The sequence below is a fragment of the Coregonus clupeaformis genome, chromosome 30 (genome assembly GCF_020615455.1).
Source record: "Coregonus clupeaformis isolate EN_2021a chromosome 30, ASM2061545v1, whole genome shotgun sequence".
NCBI classification, from domain to species: Eukaryota; Metazoa; Chordata; class Actinopteri; order Salmoniformes; family Salmonidae; genus Coregonus; species Coregonus clupeaformis.
Window position 1 is genome coordinate 53,303,868 of NC_059221.1, and position 21,415 is coordinate 53,325,282.

The following is a 21,415-nucleotide window of genomic DNA, read 5'->3' on the forward strand; positions in this document are numbered from 1 at the left end:
CTACTGCCTGTTTTCCCACGACTGTGTGGCCACGTACGACTCCAACACCATCAAGTTTGCTGATGACACGACAGTGTTAGCCCTGATCACCGACGGCGATGAGAGACTTGGCACCGCCCTCGACCACAAAGTGCTACAGAGGGTGGTGTGGACGACCCAGTACATCACTGGGGCCGAGCTCCCTGCCATCCAGGACCTCTATATCAGGCGGTGTCAGAGGAAGGCCCGAAACATTGCCAATGACTTCAGCCACCCAAGCCATAGACTGTTCACTCTGCTACCGTCCGGCAAACGGTACCGGAGCATTGGCTCTCGGACCAACAGGCTCCGAGACAGCTTCTACCCCCAAGTCAGAAGACTGCTAAATAGCCATAAGACTTCTAAATAGTTAATTAAATGGTTACCCATTCTATCTGCATTGACCCTATCTTGCACTGACGCTATGCACACTCACAAGACTATACAGTATATACACTATATATACACTCACACACACTACACTGACACTCACACAAAACCACACACATTCACATACACTACATACACACACATACGTTTGTCTATGGAGATTGCATGGCGGTGTTCTCGATTTTATACACCTGTCTGCAACGGGTGTGGCTGAAATAGCCGAATTCACTAATTTGAAGGGGTGTCCACATACTTGTGTATATATAGTGTATCTGCCTCAAATACCTCGTACCCCTGCACAGTGATATGGTACTGGTACTGCCTGTATATAGCTTCATTCTTGTGTATTTTATTCCTTTTGTGTTACTATTTTTATTTGTATTATTTTATATCATTATTATTTGTTTTATACTTTTTTTACTCTGCATCGTTGGGAAGAGCTCTCTTCTCTATTGTTGAAGCATACCAAAATCATTAGCGTGAAGCTGTTAAGAAATAAATAAAAAATATACAGTGCAAAGCATGTTATGGTGATAGCCATGGACCATGGTTAAAGTAAATAATGATTGAAAGTTCATGATAAAAAATCTAATGAAGCTGTGTGAAATTCAAATTAAAAACCTACATGGAAAAGGTTAATGATTAAATGTGTTCCTAAGAGGACTGCCATTCACTGTTTTGTCGGTCATGTTATCCTTAATTGTTATGACTGACAGACCCAGACCAATCGTTCAACATAGATAGTGCAGAGGTGCTGTCACACAGTAGCTAGCTAACTAACAGCTAAGTCCTTGGCCACATGGAACACAAAATCCTGTAATTTCTGTCTCAATTACAGGGGGAGGAAAATCACTGGAGAACAAGCTCAGCTTTATCATGGATGACACTATCGGTGGTGAGGGGGGAGAATTGTTCAAATTCATGGCTGATGAACAGAACAGGAAGTATGTTCAGTGGACCATTATTGCGTAACAAAGACATCTCCACAAGTCGTGAGTGATAACTAGCAAAGGAAGCAGCAGAACCATGCAACCAACCCTGATGATTTAAACATAGTCTTGTCGCACGAAATGACGGAGTCACAAAGAGTCACCTAATTAAATCAATCAAAATGGCCGCTAAAAATAAACACGAGAAGAACAACCGTGAATCTAACACTAGGATCCAATGAAGGGTCATGTGAGCTCTAAATGAACACCGGTGATGTAATAGGCCTATTACCCAATTCCCTTCCAAGGTCTCCAGTTGGGAAAGAGAGGAGAGATATTGGAGTCTGTTAGTAGACTCATGCTTGAAGTGACTTGATGTTGATTCCCTTCATTCACATCCTGTGGATGCTCGTAATGTCTTAATGCCTTTCGTGCTGCCACAGAATGGAGCATTACAGGCCTATCAAGCCTGCCTCATTAGCTCAATGTGAGGGGGAACTGAACACCATGAACAATGTGGCGTTTGTGGGAAGAAGGTTGTGTGCTGTGCTACACAGAAGATCCAATTTAAAGGAAGGTTTAGCGTCAAACCTATTTGTGACAAGTTGACTCTGAATAGGGGCCTTTTAAGCCTTGTTCACACCGCAGGCCTTAATGCTCAAACCAATTTTGTTTTCAAATCCGTTTTGGAATATTGACTGTCCACAGCAAGTTACCAAATCAGATTTGTGTGTGTTCAGACAGAAGTCATTTGCTGACATGGCTACGCTAGTTGTCATAGTAACAATGTGTGTGTGTGGTGTGGTGTAGGTTGATTGGTGGTGGTGCTCGTACTTTCTATCACTCAGTAGTTATGTAGCAAGTTAAAGTGACAGCAATGCCTGCCATGGATGTTCCCCAGTTGTTTTGAATGTTCTAAATCATAGTGTAAGAACACTTAAAGCATTCTTACACTATGGAGGTGGTTTGAAATGTGGCTTGAAATATCTGATTCCATGTGATTTCTGGCTGTTCAGACTGCAGGAAAAAGAACAGATTCGAGTAGTCACTTCAAACTGCCAATGTGAACAAGGCTTTAGTTTTCCAACACATAAGGGCATGACATTTTCTCAAGATGCTGATCCAAGGTCAGTTTTGCGTTTTTCTCGCCTCATGGTTAGGATTTTGGTAAGCTGATGCTAGATCTGTGCCTATGGCTAACTTCTACATGGAGCTTGCCATACACAAAGTCCTCTACAGAAGTACATGATTAATAGGTAGATTCATAAACAACAAGACATAGCCTACAGTGTGATCTCACCTCTATTTGTGGACACTGATGACAGTCTTTATGGCATTAGATAAGATATAACAACATAAATGCTTTTATGTAATATCCCTAATAGGTAATGCTTCATAAAGGTGTAAATGAGTTAATACCAATACAGCTTCCCTGAGCAAAATTGAATTAATACTAACACTCATTAAAGACAATTGGATTGAAATAAATCTATTTATATTGATTGGAATGTTATTCATGAAAAGGAGTTTTCAGTATTTCCATACATCCCCTTACTTATTTTCAATCGACAAATGGTTTGTATTTGGATATGTACTAATAGTAAGAGTATGGCAGTGGGTCAGATCATAGTACAAACATACGTAGCATACAGGTACAGCAGTTCCCTCCAATACAAAGACCACAGAGGATAGATAGATAGATAGATAGATAGATAGACATGATAGATAGATAGATAGATAGATAGATAGATAGATAGATAGATAGATAGATAGATAGATGAGTATCACATGACAGTTGGAGAGAAGGATTAGTGTTGCAAGATTCTAGTAAACTTACCAAAATTCCCAGGTTTTAGAAAAAGGTACTATCTAGAACCTAAAAGGGTTCTTCAGCTGTCCCCATATGTGAACCTGTCAGGACTTCCGCCGAGGCTGCCTCCCCTCCTTGTTCGGGCAGGTTTCGGCGTTCGTCGTCACCGGCTTACTAGCTGCTGCCGATCCATTTATCATCACTCCACTTGTCTTCTCTAATTAATCACACACATCTGCTTCCTTGTCTGTGTGGGTGATTGTTTGTAGTGAGCTGTGTGTAGCTCGGTTGAGCTACCCTTACCTTGTTGTTGCCAGGGTAGATATTTCCCCTGTGCTTGAGTTGTCGCATGCTTGCGCAACTGTTTATCGAAGGAATAAACTCTTTGGATGGGTATTACTCTCCTGCGCCTGACTTCTATCACACGCATCACAGAACCCTTTGAATAACCCTTTTTAGTTCCAGGTAGAACCCTTTTGGGATTAATGTATACTGAACAAGAATATAAACGCAACATGCAACAATTTCAATGATTTTATTGAGTTAGAGTTCATATAAGGAAATCAGTGAATTGAAATAAATGAATTAGGTCCTAATCTATGGATTTCACATGAATGGGGCGCAGCCATGGGTTGGCCTGGGAGGGCATAGGCCCACTCACTTGGGAGCCAGGCCCACCCACTGGGGAGCCAGGCCCAGCCAATCAGAATGAGTTTTTCCCCACAAAAGGTTTTTATTACAGACAGAAATACTCCTCAGTTTCATCAGCTGTCCGGATGGCTGGTCGCAGATGAAGAAGCCGGATGTGGAGGTCATGGGCTGGCGTAGTTACACGTGGTCTGCAGTTGTGAGGCCGGTTGGACGTACTGCCAAATTCTCTAAAACGACATTGGAGGCGACTTATGGTAGAGAAATGAACATTAAATTCTCTAGCAACAGCTCTGGTGGACATTCCTGCAGTCAGCATGCCAATTGCACGCTCCCTCAAAACTTGAGACATCTTTGGCATTGTGTTGTTTGACAAAACTGCACATTTTAGAGTGGCTTTTTATTGTCCCCAGCACAAGGTGCGCCTGTGTAATAATCATGCTGTTTAATCAGCTTCTTGATATGCCCCACCTGTCAGGTAGATGGATTATCTTGGCAAAGGAGAAATGTTCACTAACAAGAATTTAAACAAATTTGTGCACAACATTTTTGAGAAATAATCTTTTTGTGCTTATGGAACATTTCTGGGATCTTTTATTTCAGCTCGTGAAACATGGGACCAATACTTTACATGTTGTGTTCACATTTTTGTTCAGAATAAAACCCTTTCCACATGGGGTTCTACATAGAACCCAAAAGGGTTCTACCTGGAACCAAAAAGGGTTCTCCTATAGGGACAGCCGAAGAACCCTTTTGGAACCCTTTTTTCTAAGAGTGTAATCAGAATATTCAAAGTTGTTGAAAGTGTATAGCACCAGTTGCAATGGCAAAATCAAACCCCTCCAGCGAGTTTTATCACTTAACAACATCAAAACAACAAGATATGACAACCATTTGTTGAGGGATATGCAAAACACTTTTTTTTTTTTGTATAACAAAAGCATTGCTACTAAAGGTCTGGGTTTCTGTAGTCTTTTTGTAAATTAACTTATAGTAGCTTTACCAAAGTTTCTCCTCCACATCCAAACAAAGACAGACTGAAATGTGTTATACGAAAGAAAAGACACACTCCATCATATGAACTATGACCTTTCAACATGGGTATTGTAGTTGCCACAATGATCCTGGATCCTGTGCTGTCCAACTGTTTCCTTTACAGTTTTGTGAAGTCTCCTGTATCCTACCAAGTTTAGAGATGCATTCCAACTCTCATACGGGAGTCGTTCTCCTGTTCACAACCTCCTTCAGATCTTTCTGGAAGCAGTTGTGGACCTGCAGGAAGCTTGTGTCACGCTCTGGACTACAGTACCCAGCTATCCCACTTTTCATAGTGTCCCTACTGAGGGCGTACATGGAGATCCCACCCATGGGCATCCCAAAGCTTGCTCCACTTCCTACGCCTGCTCCCCCTCCTCCTCCCATCTTCACCCCAACGGGTGAGGTCTCTCGGGACGGGTCGGTGGAGCGGGAACTAGAACGGGAGCGTCGCAGCCGGTAACGGTAACTAGGGATACGGGAGTAGGGCGAGCTGGACGAGGTGGTCTTGATGAACTCACGCCTCGCCCGACACCGCGTCTCCTTGTTCTTCTCGATGTAGATGTTGACAGCGAGAACGCCGACGGACTCGGCCACGATGAAGGACAGAGCTCCGAAGTAGAAAGACCAGCCATATCCATAGCTGGCCTTATTGTCCTCGTCCTTCTTGTCGCTGGGGTCACCGGCATTACTGGAGATGTAGACGATGATGCCGATGATGTTGCTAAGACCTGAGGAGATACATAGAGAAAGAGGTAGAACTGAGAGGTGGACTTGTAGGGCTTTGCCCATATAGTAGCTTAGGGTTTTCAAAAATCTATACAGTATATGTAAACATAAATTAGTGGGTAATGTCAACTCAAAGGCAATGCTAAATATGCAGGGAATCGCCATTGCAATATTGTCAATAGCTGTGTGATGCCACCTACCTGCAGCCACAAACAGGATGCCGGCGCTGAGCAGGATGTTGTTCCTATTGCTGTAGATCCTCCCAGCCCCGGCACACAGTCCTCCCAGCAACAACAAGATGTTGCTCAGGATGGGGAAGAGGCTGGAGGCCCGCACTATACCTGTATAGTACACAGCAGTTAGGATGGCTAGCATGTTTACAATGTTAGCATGACTACAACATTAGTATGTTTAGGATGATTAGCATGTTTACAGCATTAGCACGTTTAGCATCATCACTAACTCACTATCTGTGCATTTTCTGGTGTTAATCCAATATGGATGTACAGAGAAGTGTGCTAGTACCTTTAGCATAATTGTTAATGCACCATTTTGGCTGCTATTGCATTACATGCATGTAGCCAACACATGTAAAGGACTAGAACATTTTAGCATCGTCACTAACACAAGCCCTTTTTTCTTAGTTCTATGAAAATGACAGCATCGTTTTATAAATGTATTTTTGTAAGGGTGTTGCCAATACACAGCAGGCAGAGTGCGAGCAGCGGTTAGCACACCCTCTATCAGTCATACTGGAGACACCCTCTGTTTACTCACACCACTCTTAAAACACAGCTCTCAGTGGTGTAAAGTACTTAAGTAAAAATGCTATAAAGTACTACTTAAGTAGTTTTTGGGGGTATCTGTACTTTACTTTACTATTTATATTTTGGACAACATTTACTTTTACTCCACTACATTCCTAAATAAAATAATGTACTTTTTACTCCATTGACTTTCCCTGACACCCAAAAGTACTCGTTACATTTTGAATGCTTAGCAGGACAGGGAACTAGTCCAATTCACGCACTTATCAAGAGAAAATCCCTGGTAACCCCTACTGCATCTGATCTGGCGGACTCCCTAACTTATGAAATTATGTCAATGTTGGAGTGTGCCCCTGTCTATCTGTAAAAAAAAATAGTTTGCTTAATATAAGGAATTTTAAATTATTTATACATTTACTTTTGATACTTAAGTATATTTAAAACCAAATACTTTTAGACTTTTACTCAAGTAGTATTTTACTGGGTGGCTTTCACTTTTTCTTGAGTCATTTTCTATTTACGTAACTTTACTTTTACTCAAGTATGAAAATTGGGTAATTTTTTCACCACTGATGGCTCTATATCAACCCAGGACTTATGCCATCACAGTCTGTCTCTACATAGCTCCAATTACTCTCATGACATCATGCTATTATGGGCCAGGGCCAAGGGAGTTATGACAGATAAAGCACTACCATTGAGTATCTATGGGCAACCATTAAGTATCTATGGGCAACCTTTGAGTATCTGTGGGCATTGTGTGCTTTACACACGATGACAAAGGATGAAAAGACATCCGGATGTGATGGCGGGAGACAAGCACTTACGTAAGATGTATTCCGAGCTGTCTGTGTCATAGTTGTTATCTTCTGGGAAGTGATTGATCCTTAGACAGCTTCCTTTGTTGATTCCTGTGGAGTCAAAAGAACCACAGAAAGTCTGTTATAAAACAGTGCACACTTCACAGAGAAGGGTCGAGAAGTGGATTCCAGCTCATGCAGGTTAGTGGACATTTGAAACATGGCTAATGATTTTTTATATATACACTACCAGTTAAAACTTTGGACACACCTACTAATTCAAGGGTTTTTCTTTATTTTTACAACAAAATTTACATTGTAGAATAATAGTGAAGACATCAAAACTATGAAATAACACATATGGAATCATGTAGTAAACAAAAAAGTGTTAAACAAATCAAAATATATTTTATATTTGAGATTCTTCAAATAGCCACCCTTTGCCTTGATGACAGCTTTGCACACTCTTGGCATTCTCTCAACCAGCTTCACCTGGAATGCTTTTCCAAAAGTCTTGAAGGAGTTCCCACATATGCTGAGCACTTGTTGGCTGCTTTTCCTTCACTCTGCGGTCCGACTTATCCCAAACCATCTCAATTGGGTTGAGGTCAGGGGAGTGTGGAGGCCAGGTCATCTGATGCAGCACTCCATCACTCTCCGTCTTGGTAAAATAGCCCTTACACAGCCTGGAGGTGTGTTGGGTCATTGTCCTGTTGAAAAACAAATGATAGTCCCACTAAGCCCAAACCAGATGGGATGGTGTAGCGCTGTAGAATGCTCTGGTAGCCATGCTGGTTAAGTGTGCCTTGAATTCTAAATAAATCACAGACAGTGTCACCAGCAAAGCACCCCCACACCATAACACCTCCTCCTCCATGCTTTACGGTGGGAAATACACATGCGGAGATCATCCGTTCACCCACACCCCATCTCACAAAGACACGGCGGTCGGAACCAAAAATCTCCAATTTAGACTCCAGACCAATGGAGACATTTCCACCGGTCTAATGTCCATTGCTCGTGTTTCTTGGCCCAAGCAGGTCTCTTCTTATTATTGGTGTCATTTAGTAGTGGTTTCTTTGCAGCAATTCGACCATGAAGGCCTGATTCACACAGTCCCCTCTGAACAGTTGATGTTGAGATGTGTCTGTTACTTGAACTCTGTGAAGCATTTATTTGGGCAGCAATTTCTGAGGCTGGTAACTCTAATGAACTTATCCTCTGCAGCAGAGGTAACTCTGGGTCTTCAATTCCTGTGGTGGTCCTCATGAGAGCCAGTTTCATCATAGCGCTTGATGGTTTTTGCGACTGCACTTGAAGAAACTTTCAAAGTTCTTGAAGTTTTCCGTATTGACTGACCTTCATGTCTTAAAGTAATGATGTTCTTGCCATAATATGAACTTGATCTTTTACCAAATAGAGCTATCTTCTGTATACCAACCCTACCTTGTCACAACACAACTGATTGGCTCAAACGCATTAAGAAGGAAAGAAATTCAACAAATTAACTTTTAACAAGGCACACCTGTTCATTGAAATGCATTCCAGGTGACTACCTCATGAAGCTGGTTGAGAGAATGCCAAGAGTGTGCAAAGCTGTCATCAAGGCAAAGGGTGTCTATTTGAAGAATCTCAAATATAAAATACATTTTGATTTGTTTAACAATTCATGATTCCATATGTGTTATTTCATAGATTTGATGTCTTCACTATTATTCTACAATGTAGAAAATAGTAAAAATAAAGAAAAACCCTGGAATGAGTAGGTGTTTCCGAACTTTTGACTGGTACTGTATGTGTTAACTCCAATAGAGCATAGATTCAGATTGTTTAATAGTCACATGTACAGGGTTGCAGGTGTGATTGCAAGGTACAGTGAAAATCTTAGGCTTCGAGCTCCAACATGCAGGGGAGCAGCAGGATAAATAATGTCCATAGGGGGCGTAGCAGGTAAGGTAAGGGAGAGTTGAGAGAACACTATACAGCAACACTATACTAATTCAACAATGGTTATACATGAACAATGTCTGCACATTAGAAAAATATATTATGCCTCATGACATGTCACAGTGGAAGTGAAGCTAAAATGGTTCCCAATACTCAATGCACTTCTGTGTTGAGCTGTAAAGGCACTCACTAAGTCTTAGAGATTGCATATTTACCGTACATTGGGGTTGCTTAATTGTCATAATTAAAAATGACAATACAAATTGACTGCCAAACAAGAGATGACTATTATAATGCTGATTATTTTGTTGTTACCCCACTGATTTTCATACAAAACAAATGATATAACCTGTGAATTATTCATTTATTTAAAAGGATTGTCAATCTGCAAGGGACATTTTCTATCACTGCTAGGAAATTAGGTATTCTAGTGGTTAGAGTGTACACAGTTAGACAGTCCATTTTCAATATACACATCCCACCACTAGGGGCAGCAGCGGCCAGGCTAGGTCCTTTTAAGTGCCAACAAGGTTAAGAAAGAGTGATTGCTCACAGGCAGGGGTTGGAACCTGCCTGTTCCAACCTGCAAAATAAAGTTCTGAACCGGTTCGACCCCCCAAAAAGTAACGGTTTATATTCCTCCTTTCTGTTCCTTTTTAAACCTCTGAAATGTTTACATTTAGTTCAACATTAAATTACTTTAGCAGTCTTATGGCTTGGGGGGTAGAAGCTGTAAAATTAACATTATTAACTGGTTCCCATGCTTTTAAAATAACGGTTCTGTTCCGGCACAGTATAGATCACTTTCGTTCCCGGTTCTGATTCTGTTACTACAAATGTTTTGTTGTTTTCTGGTTTTCTGTTCTGAACCGGTTCCAACCCTTGCTTACAGGTGCAAGTGATTGACAGGCAATGGTGGAGTGAGAGGTAAATTGAGTAGCCTCCCATCCCGGAAACATTTTCCCGTGTTTGCTTGGACACTTTTCATTTGATATGCCCATGTGTGAATTTAAGTATGCTCCCTCTAATTATCTCTCTCTCCCTCTCTTCTTCCCCTCCCTCTCTACCGCACCTGCTGTCTCGACCTCTGAATGCTCGGCTATGAAAAGCCAACTGACATTTACATTTACATTTTACATTTTAAATGTAAATTTACTCCTGAGGTACTGACCTGTTGCACCCTCTACAACCACTGTGATTATTATTTGACCCTGCTGGTCATCTATGAACATTTAATCATCTTGAAGAACAATTTGGCCTTAAATGGCCATGTACTCCTATAATCTCCACCCGGCACAGTCAGAAGAGGACTGGCCAACCCTCAGAGCCTGGTTCCTCTCCAGGTTTCTTCCTAGGTTCCTGCCTTTCTAGGGAGTTTTTCCTAGCCACCTTGCTTCTACATCTGCATTGCTTGCTGTTTGGGGTTTTAGGCTGGGTTTCTGTATAGCATTTTGTGACATCTGCTGATGTAAAAAGGGCTTTATAAATACATTTGATTGATTGATTGTTTTTTTTCATGAACATTGATAACCTGCTTGGGCTGACGGACCAAGCTTACCCTGGATCCTGCCGAGTACACTGTGTGCCATAAGGAAACATGCATTGCTTAACTGACTTCTCACGTGAAATGCACACATTTATATCAGATTATGGACAACTTAGGTAGACCTAGGACCCTAGACATAGCGAGCTTAGTTTCACCACCATATTTGAAACCAACTGAGGACAGGAACGTCAGTCTGCACACCCACAAAAGAGTTCTGATGTTTTTCAGCCCTAAGGCACCTTCCATTCAAAGAGTTTGACTCTTGGTTAAGAAACTGTTCTCTGCACTTTTAAGAGAATAAAACATGGGGGTGACATGAATATTGAAACGTTACTTTCCACTGAAATTGCTGCCTCACCCAGAGGTTGGGAACTCAAGTCAAGTATGCGAATGAACAGGGACTTACTTCACGCTCTGACTTAATTCACTCTAAAACAGATATCAATCATTTATGAGAGACGATAGTAATGTAAACATGTCTTTTAAGTGGTTTATTGGTCTGTGTGTGGTGATTCTATGTCTATGATTGGTATCTCCAAGACACTGCTGATTTTTATTCTTCCCCTCTAATCAGGAACTGATTCAGGACACCGGGTGAGTGGAATCTATGGCCAATCAGTGACTTTAATTGGCTACCCGGACTACTGCATTGACACTTTTTTGCACTGACTCTATGCACACTCACTGGACTCTACCCCCACATTCACACATGCTTACACTGACACTCCAACACACACTACATATGCTCACACAAACAAAACACACTCTCCACATACGCTGCTGCTACTCTGTGTATTATCTATCCTGATTGCCTAGTCACTTTTACCCCTACCTACAGTACATGTACATATTACCTCAACTACCTCATACCCATGCACATTGACTCGATACCAGGACTCCTTGCATATAGCATCATTATTGTTATTTATAGTGTTACTATTTTATATTTTTATTAGCTAATTTTCTTACTTTTTAACTATGCGTTGTTGGGAAAGGGTTCGTAAGTAAGCATTTTGCGGTAAAGTCTACACCTGTTGCATTCGGCGCATGTGACAAATACAATTTTATTTTAAACAGTCAAAACTAGTACCATGGAAAAGGGAAACCAGCAGTAGTCTTGGACCTGCAGGCTCTGAGGTGAGTACCCCCAATAGCAGTCTGCAGTCATGCCATAAATGTGAACTTTTAAAGACAATTTCCCTGATGTTCATAGATGTGACATTCACAGTAAACGATGTGGATGTCAGCTCAGGTGTAAATTACATTTAAAAGTCAAGTGCAATGCGTTTGTCGACAATGTGTCTTTGCTTGAATCCCGGCCAAGCTGATCTCAAATACAGTGAGGGAAAAAAGTATTTGATCCCCTGCTGATTTTGTACGTTTGCCCACTGACAAAGACATGATCAGTCTATAATTTTAATGGTAGGTTTATTTGAACAGTGAGAGACAGAATAACAACAAAAAAATCCAGAAAAATGCATGTAAATTTTTTTATAAATTGATTTGCATTTTAATGAGGGAAATAAGTATTTGACCCCTCTGCAAAGCATGACTTAGTACTTGGTGGCAAAACCCTTGTTGGCAATCACAGAGGTCAGATGTTTCTTGTAGTTGGCCACCAGGTTTGCACACATCTCAGGAGGGATTTTGTCCCACTCCTGTTTACAATGTTGACATCAGCCAACCGCTCGCCCACACGACGCCATCTGCCCAGTACAGTTTAAACCGGAATTCATCCATGAAGAGCACACTTCTCCAGCATGCTAGTGGCCATTCAAGGTGAGCATTTGACCACTAAAGTCGGTTACGACGCCGAACTACAGTCAGGTCAAGACCCTGGTGAGGACGACGAGAACGCAGATGAGCTTCCCTGAGACGGTTTCTGACAGTTTGAGCAGAAATTATTCGGTTGTGCAAACCCACAGTTTCATCAGCTGTCCGGGTGGCTGGTCTCAGACAATCCCGCAGGTGAAGAAGCCGGATGTGGAGGTCCTGGGCTTGTGTGGTTACATGTGGTCTGCGGTTGTGAGGCCGGTTGGACGTACTGCTAAATTCTCTAAAACTACATAGTAGAGAAATGGTAGAGAAATGAACATTCAATTCTCTGGCAAAAGCTCTGGTGGACATTCCTGCAGTCAGCATGCCAATTGCACACTCCCTCAAAACTTGAGACATCTGTGGTGTTGTGTGACAAAACTGCACATTTTATTGGCCTTTTATTGTCCCCAGCACAAGCTGCACATGTGTAATGATCATGCTGTTTAATCAGCTTCTTAATATGCCACACCTGTTAGGTGGATGGATTATCTTGGCAAAGGAGAAATGCTCACTAACAAGGATGTAAACAAATTTGTGCACAGAATTTGAGGGAAATAAGATTTTTGTACGTATGGAAACATTTCTGGGATCTTTTTATTTCAGCTCATGAAACATGGGAACAACACTTTACATGTTGCGTTTATATTTTAGTTCAGTATAGAATAGGCTATGCCTACTGCAGAAAATAACTGATTTGCTCATATCCAAGGCCTACCTGTCATTTGGCAGGAGGAATGTAGTATGTCCAGAATATAAATGCATATTGATCTGCATATCATTGTGGCAGTAAGGGGAAAAAACACACTATATGAAATCACCTTTAGCTTACTCTTCAGATAACTTTACACCATAGGCCATATATTACACACATACTTACTTAATCTACCTCTCTCCCTCTCTCTTTCACTTACTCCCTCTCTCACACACATCCTCTCTCTCTTACACACACAGACTAACATCACTCTCTTGACATGAATTGGAAATGAGTTGTAGCTCAAAGTTCTAACAAAACCCTAAGGAGGTATCGCTCGGCCTATAGAAGTCTCTATGTGCATATCAGGTAAGCATACAGATTCATGATTTACCCAGGAGATTTAGAGGGAAATATAATTAGCATGTGTTCTGATGTACGCTGTAGCGTTGGATACTGGGCAGTACTCTGAATCTCTTATGGTCTCACTCACACACACACACACACACACACTGCTCCCAAAGTTAGGCACCAAACTGAATTTAAGGAACACCAGAAAATATATCGATTTTTGATTAAGATATAGCTTAGAATTACAGTACCAGTCAAAAGTTTGGACACACCTACTCATTCAAGGGTTTTTCTTTATTTTTACTATTTTCTACATTGTAGAATAATAGTGAAGACATCAACTATGAAATAACACATATGGAATCATGTAGTAAACAAAAAAGTGTTCAACAAATCAAAATATATTTTAAATTTGAGATTCTTCAAAGTAGCCACCCTTGATGACAGCTTTGCACACTCTTGGCATTCTCTCAACCAGCTTCATGAGGTAGTCACCTGAAATGCATTTCAATTAACAGGTGTGCCTTGTTAAAAGTTAATTTGTGGAATTTCTTTCCTTCTTAATGCGTTTGAGCCAATCCGTTGTGTTGTGACAAGGTAGGGTTGGTATACAGAAGATAGCCCTACTTGGTAAAAGATCAAGTCCATATTATGGTAAGAACAGCTCAAATAAGCAAAGAGAAACTACAGTCCATCATTACTTTCATGGTCCAATTGCTGCAAAGAAACCACTACTAAAGGACACTGATAAGAAACATAGATTTGCTTGGGCCAAGAAACACAAGCAATTGACATTAGACTGGTGGAAATCTGTCCTTTGGTCTGATGAGTCCAAATTTGAGATTTTTGGTTCCAACCGCTGTGTTTTTGCAAGTAGCGGTGTGGGTGAACGGATGATCTCCGCATGTGTAGTTCCCACCGTAAAGCATGGAGGAAGAGGTGTTATGGTGTGGGGATGCTTTGCTGGTGACACTGTCTGTGAGTTATTCAGAATTCAAGGCACACTTAACCAGCATGGCTACCACAGCATTCTGCAGCGATACGCCATCCCATCTGGTTTGTTTTTCAACAGGACAATGACCCAACACACCTCCAGACTGTGTAAGGGCTATTTTACCAAGAAGGAGAGTGATGGAGTGTTGCATCAGATGACCTGGCCTCCACAATCCCCGAACCTCAACCCAATTGAGATGGTTTGGGATGAGTCGGACCGCAGAGTGAAGGACAAGCAGCCAACATGTGCTCAGCATATGTGGGAACTCCTTCAAGACTGTTGGAAAAGCATTCCAGGTGACTACCTCATGAAGCTGGTTGAGAGAATGCCAAGAGTGTACAAAGCTGTCATCAAGGCAAAGGGTGGCTACTTTGAACAATTTAAAATCTAAAATATATTTTTGTTTTGGTTACTACATGATTCCATATGTGTTATTTCATAGTTTTGATGTCTTCACTATTATTATTTATCAAAACAACAATTAGCGGCCCATGAGTAGTTTAAAACGGCCCGCGACATGGTTTATGAAATTATATAAAATGTGAGATGTGGTTTTCAGCGACATAAAGGTGCAAGCATAACTGTCACTGTGCTCCGTTTTCCCTCTATGGCACTGAGGCTGCTTTACCAGCCTGGTCTCATTGACTAGACATAACATAGTAAATATAAATCCAAGACACTCAAATTAGTATGACTGGTTGGTCGGGGTGGATGTGTGGGCGTATAATGCGAACGTCTAGCAATCCAAAGGTTGCGAGTTCGAATGTCATTACGGACAACTTAACCATTTTAGCTAATTAGGAACTTTTCAACCACTTACTACTTTTTAGCTACTTTGCAACAATTAGCATGTTAGCTAACCCTTCTCCTAACCCTTTTAGCTAACCCTTCCCCTAACCTTAACCCTTTTAGCTAACCCTTCCCCTAACCCTTAAACCTTTAACCTAATTTCTAAACTGAACCCTAACCCTAACCCCTAACCCATAGCCTAGCTAATGATAGCCACCTAGCTAGAATTCATAACATATCATAGGTTTTGCTAATTCGTAACATATTCTACGTTTTGCTAATTTGTAACATATTGTACGTTTTGCGGATTTGTAACATATCATACGAAATGGGTGATGGACATCCACAAATTAATACATACCATATGAAACGTAACATATCATGCTAAATGGAGTGTCCAGATTTACATACAGAATAATACAAAATGCTCTGAGACCAGGTTGGTGTTATAGCAAAGCCTAGTCAGACTAGCCTGTGCTCTTGGTTCTAACAATGAAAATATACAATGTGTCCACTTTGCTCGCACTGCGAGTCGCTCCAATAATTAAACAAATGTAACAACAGAAGACTCATCAGTGTCTGCACATCCCAGCTCGCAATCACGGCTAAATTACATTTTAAAACTGATGGAGATGTGCAGAAAGAGCTAACGGAGAGACGCAGGTGAGTAATGGCTAGTAGGGGATGCAGCTGGCTAATCACAGCTATAACACGTGATACTGGATGAAGAACTCATTCTGATATTACATATCTTCACCCCCCCCCCCCCACACACACAACCTTATCAACTATCACCTATCTTTTCAGATCCGTGATCAATGAGATGGTGTCTAAGAATAAAATTACATTTTATTTGTCACATGCGCCGAATACAACAGGTGTAGACCGTACCGTGAAATGCTTACTTACAAGCCCTTAACCAACAATGTTTAAGAAAAATATTTACAAAATAAACTAAAGTCAAAAATAAAAGAGCAACAATAAAATAACAATAACGAGGCTATATACAGTCAATGTGCGGGGGCACAGGTTAGTCGAGGTAATTGAGGTAATATGTACATGTAGGTAGGGGTAAAGTGACTATGCATAGATAATAAAGCGCGAATAGCAGCAGCGTAAAAAAAAGGGGGGGTGTCAATGTAAATAGTCCGGGTGGCCATTTGATTAGCTGTTCAGCAGTCTTATGGCTTGGGGGTAAAGCTGTTAAGAAGCCTTTTGGACCTAGACTTGGTGCTCCGGTACCGCTTGCCGTGCGGTAGCAGAGAGAACAGTCTATGACTACGTTTGCTAGAGACTTTGTGAATTTTTAGGGCCTTCCTCTGACGCTGCCTGGTATAGAGGTCCTGGATGGCAGGAAGCTTGGCCCCAGTGATGTACTGGGCCGTACACAATACCCTCTGTAGCGCCTTGCAGTCGGAGGCCGAGCAGTTGCCATACCAGGCGGTAATGCAATCAGTCAGGATGCTCTCGATGGTGCAGCTGTATAACTTTTTTAGGATCTGAGGACCCATGTCAAATCTTTTCAGTCTCCTGAGGGGGAATAGGCATTGTCATGCCCCCTTCACAACTGTCTTGGTGTGTTTGCACCATGATAGTTTGTTGGTGATGTGGACACCAAGGAACTTGAAGCTCTCAACCTGCTCCACTACAGCCCCGTCGATGAGAATGGGGGCGTGCTCGGCCCTCCTTTTCCTGTAGTCCAAGATCATCTCCTTTGTCTTGATCACGTTGAGGGAGAGGTTGTTGTTCTGGCACCACACTGCCAGGTCTCTGACCTCCTCCTTATAGGCTGTCTCATCGTTGTCGGTGATCAGGCCTACCTACCACCGTTGTGTCGTCTGCAAACTTAATGATGGTGTTGGAGTCGTGCTTGGCCACACAGTCATGGGTGAACAGGAGGGGAAAGGAAGCCATCTTAGACAGTTGGACCACAGCTTATATATATATATAGAGAGAGAGAGAGAGATTTTTCTGCCGGTCGACACATTTTACATTTACATTTTCGTCATTTAGCAGACGCTCTTATCCTGAGCGACTTACAAATTGGTGCATTCACCTTATGATAGCCAGTGGGACAACCACTTTACAATATATCAAATTATTATTTATTATTTTTTTATTTTTTGGGGGGGGAGGGTAGAAGGATTACTTTTATCCTATCCCAGGTATTCCTTAAAGAGGTGGGGTTTCAAGTGTCTCCGGAAGGTGGTGAGTGACTCCGCTGTCCTGGCGTCGTGAGGGAGCTTGTTCCACCATTGGGGTGCCAGAGCAGCGAACAGTTTTGACTGGGCTGAGCGGGAACTGTGCTTCCGCAGAGGTAGGGGGGCCAGCAGGCCAGAGGTAGATGAACGCAATGCCCTCGTTTGGGTGTAGGGACTGATCAGAGCCTGAAGGTACGGAGGTGCCGTTCCCCTCACATCTCCGTAGGCAAGCACCATGGTCTTGTAGCAGATGCGGGCTTCAACTGGAAGCCAGTGGAGTGTGCGGAGGAGCGGGGTGACGTGAGAGAACTTGGGAAGGTTGATTGAACACCAGACGGGCTGCAGGGTTCTGGATGAGTTGTCTGGGTTTAATGGCACAGGCAGGGAGCCCAGCCAACAGCGAGTTGCAGTAATCCAGACGAGAGATGACAAGTGCCTGGATTAGGACCTGTGCCGCTTCCTGTGTAAGGTAGAGTCGTACTCTGCGAATGTTGTAAAGCATGAACCTACAGGATCGGGTCACCGCTTTGATGTTAGCGGAGAACGACAGGGTGTTGTCCAGGGTCACGCCAAGGTTCTTTGCACTCTGGGAGGAGGACACAACGGAGTTGTCAACCGTGATGGCGAGATCATGGTGCGGGCAGTCCTTCCCCGGGAGGAAGAGCAGTTCCGTCTTGCCGAGGTTACCAGAGTCATAAATCCTACTATTTCTACATTTTATCTTCTTAAAATGTGATCTTAAATATAACAATAACCTTAACCTCACTGCTAACCTTATGCCTAAACTTAAATTAAGACCAGAACTCAATTTTTACAATATAGCCAATTCTGTCTTTGTGGCTGTGGTAGCTAGTGGAAACCCAGTCTGTTTGCCTGCGAGACAACAGTGCATCCTTTATTACTCAGCATAGCTTTGCCATGGCAACCTCCTCCTGGTGCCCAAGAAGCACATTTCATGCCTACATCTCAGAGGAGCCCTTTGACATCTTACTAATGCATTCATACAGGGACTGGTGCGCGTGCTCATGCACATGCATATACAAACACACAACACAATGTTTTTAAACCCAAACATGTGTTTTGCTAGCTATAAACAGTCTCTCACAACCCCCCTTTTGCTTATTACAAACATCATTCAACAGTTACCTCACAGAACAAAACACCCAACAAGACCCATGCATCATCCTCATTATCATCAAGAACTCTTTCTTATTCAGTCTGGCAAGCAACAATAGCTATTCAAAATCAAAAGCCATTCAATAACACAAAGAAAGAACCCATCTGAGAGAGAGATTGACAGTCATTCAACAGGTGTCTCTCCACAAAGAAGGAACTAAGACCCCTCCCACTTTGTCGCTCTCTCTCTCTATGAAGTGCGTCATCTCGTCTCCCGACGACATAGAGAGAAACACAGGAGGGAAGCGCTGGTTAAGTGGGAGTTCTTGTTTGATTTTAAGGCGATCTGGGAACAAGACTCATGTCGTTCCGTTCATGTCGTTCCGTGCGCGTCTTAAAAGCCTCCCCTGTGCTCTCCCGCAGCGAAGAACATTTTGTTTAACAAGTCACTAAATAAAGAGCTTTCCATTTGGAACACTTCGTTAAAGAGAGAGGAGAGGAGAGCAGTGTGAGGCCAATTTAGTAACTTATAGTCGGCTACATATATGTTATGTCATGTTAGGGGTTGGAGAAAAGGTATGGGAAAGTACAAAGGGTTGAGAAAGGGAAAGAGGATTTTGGGTAATGTTGCTACTTGACATTGTGTTGCCTAGCTGTGGACATGCATGGAATAGCAATGATTGAGAATGTTATTTTTTTGTCAAACTTGCCTTCTCGCACTCTCTCACTCTCTCTCTCTCCCTCTCTCTCCCTCTGTGTGTGTGTGTTAGTATTCTTCTTTGCCACTGAATAATGTAATTTATCAGTCTGTAGCTTGTAATTCATGCTGTTACTCAAAACATATTGACTGTGGAAGTTGAACTGGTCTTCTCCAGTGGCGTTAATATTCTCTCAAGGGAGTCATCGCTTTCCGCTGCGCTTTGTGAAGACACGTTTCAGCACCACGCACAATGGACAGCACCAAACCAGCAGGCTCGATTTTTAGCAACTTCATGCGCACTTGATTCGACTTTGAAGAAACGCGTTTTAATCAATGCTTCACTTGCTAGCCTACAGAAGAAATAACGCCAAGTAACATTTACCTAACAAATCGCTTTTGTATCATATAGCAAGGTTTGATAATGAAAATGTTAAGTGAAAGTGTCCATCTTTCCCCTGGCCAATTTACTTAAGTGCACTTCAGTTCGCTTGCAGTTCGCTGGAGAATAATTTATTAATCTCAACACTACAGCGGTTAGCTGCTGCATATTTATTAACGTAGTTGATTTTGCCAAACAGTGACGCAAGTAATATGGAACAGCTGGCTAGTGGCTACTTCAACTGAGAAGAGTAAATTACTGGGGTTTGGTGGGGAAAAGTCGAGACCCAACATCGGTTAATTATCCATTATGTCATTTAGATGCTATATTGATCTGGATGTGACCAAATCGAAGGGTACCACTTAACAGATTGATCGTATTGATTAAGATGTATCGATAGATACAATGCTCAGCACCTGCCTCAAATGGGTAGACATTATAAATTAAGTTGACTGAATCTTTTATTGCTGTGCAACTCTCTTAGCAAAGCCCAACCCAGCTCTTATGTTGAAACGAGAAAGTAACTTATCTATTCGTTCCATCTCTTGTTGGTGAAAAACATACACTTATAAACTTATTTGCAGATAACTCTATTTCTAAATCTCACTCATGTTTCCATAGCAATTTCTTAGCTGTAGTTGCCAAGCAACAGCATCACATACACTGAACTGGATGGACAAAGAACCCCCGTTTGGAGAAGTGCATCTAAAAAGTCTGAAGTTGAACTCGTAGTTTTGCACTCCTAAAAGAAAGCCATTGATTATAAACGGGTTGAGCAGGCTATGAATTTGTTTTATTGCACACTTCCTTACAGCCGTGCATTATGCATGTACAGTATATGGTAACAAGGCCACGTCATATCCGAAGCAAAAATATCAAGTAGGCCTACTACATTGCATTACGCACAGGAATACATAATGGCATAACGCGCCCACAATCACTGAGTTTACGTGTACGAGTAGCCTACACCTCCAGCTGTGCTTCGCGTTCTATCAAACGCTCTAACAACTTTTCACTCTGTGCATGGACAGTTTATTTCAGTGTAGACAAAAAGGTTTTGTCACCTAAGTGATTCCTCAAACGCCCCCAACACACAAAGTCTTAGCATAATACACTATCCTAACTAAAAACTGGTGCCACAAACTAAACATGTACTACTTTTACGCACTTCAATGATTCATTTATCAGATACTTTCCTGTATTAACCAAATGCAAAAACCTCAAAAGAATACACCAGAAAGCTGACAAAGTACCTTCTATACAACAAATCCGCCACAGCCCGGAGTGCGTCAGGTCGCCTCTAGTTTTCTTGGGTTGCATGTCGTCCGTGGTGACATTGGTGGCGTTACATATGTACGCCCGAGAATATAGCCAGTAGTCGGTCCCAATAGCTATTGTCATCAGACTGAAAGCTGCAAAAGCGCCCACGATGGTCAGCAGTATTTGACACCCACGGTCACACCACGCCATGACGCCTCATAATAATCCACAACGGGCTACAAACACACTAAAGAGGCGCGTGCTCTATCCATATGGCGAATTGGTGCGGCAGTATATGACTATCATTGTCGTTTTTCTCTAGAACTTTTATGTAAACTTCAACTGGTGTGCTTCTTAATGGTTAAGTTCAGTAGATTTAATTCCCCAAAGTTCATATCGCAGAAGTCGTTGATTCCTCCACAGGTAGAATTTTATTAACTTGCACGTTTTCTTGATGTTACCCCCCAAGAATGGAATGGTGTTTTTCGATGAGCGAA

At 42.0% G+C, this 21,415-nt stretch overlaps 1 protein-coding gene across 1 annotated transcript; it reads right to left on the reverse strand.

The window, feature by feature from the left end:
* Positions 1 to 4,505: 4,505 nt before the first annotated feature.
* On the reverse strand, positions 4,506 to 21,415 carry LOC121532632 (voltage-dependent calcium channel gamma-4 subunit-like). The gene is made up of 4 exons (XM_045209365.1): positions 20,912 to 21,415; positions 7,154 to 7,237; positions 5,760 to 5,900; positions 4,506 to 5,561 (listed from the first exon to the last, which is right to left on the reverse strand). The coding sequence occupies exons 1-4, from the start codon at positions 21,126 to 21,128 to the stop codon at positions 5,005 to 5,007; spliced, it is 999 nt and encodes a 332-aa protein (XP_045065300.1). The 5' UTR covers positions 21,129 to 21,415; the 3' UTR covers positions 4,506 to 5,004.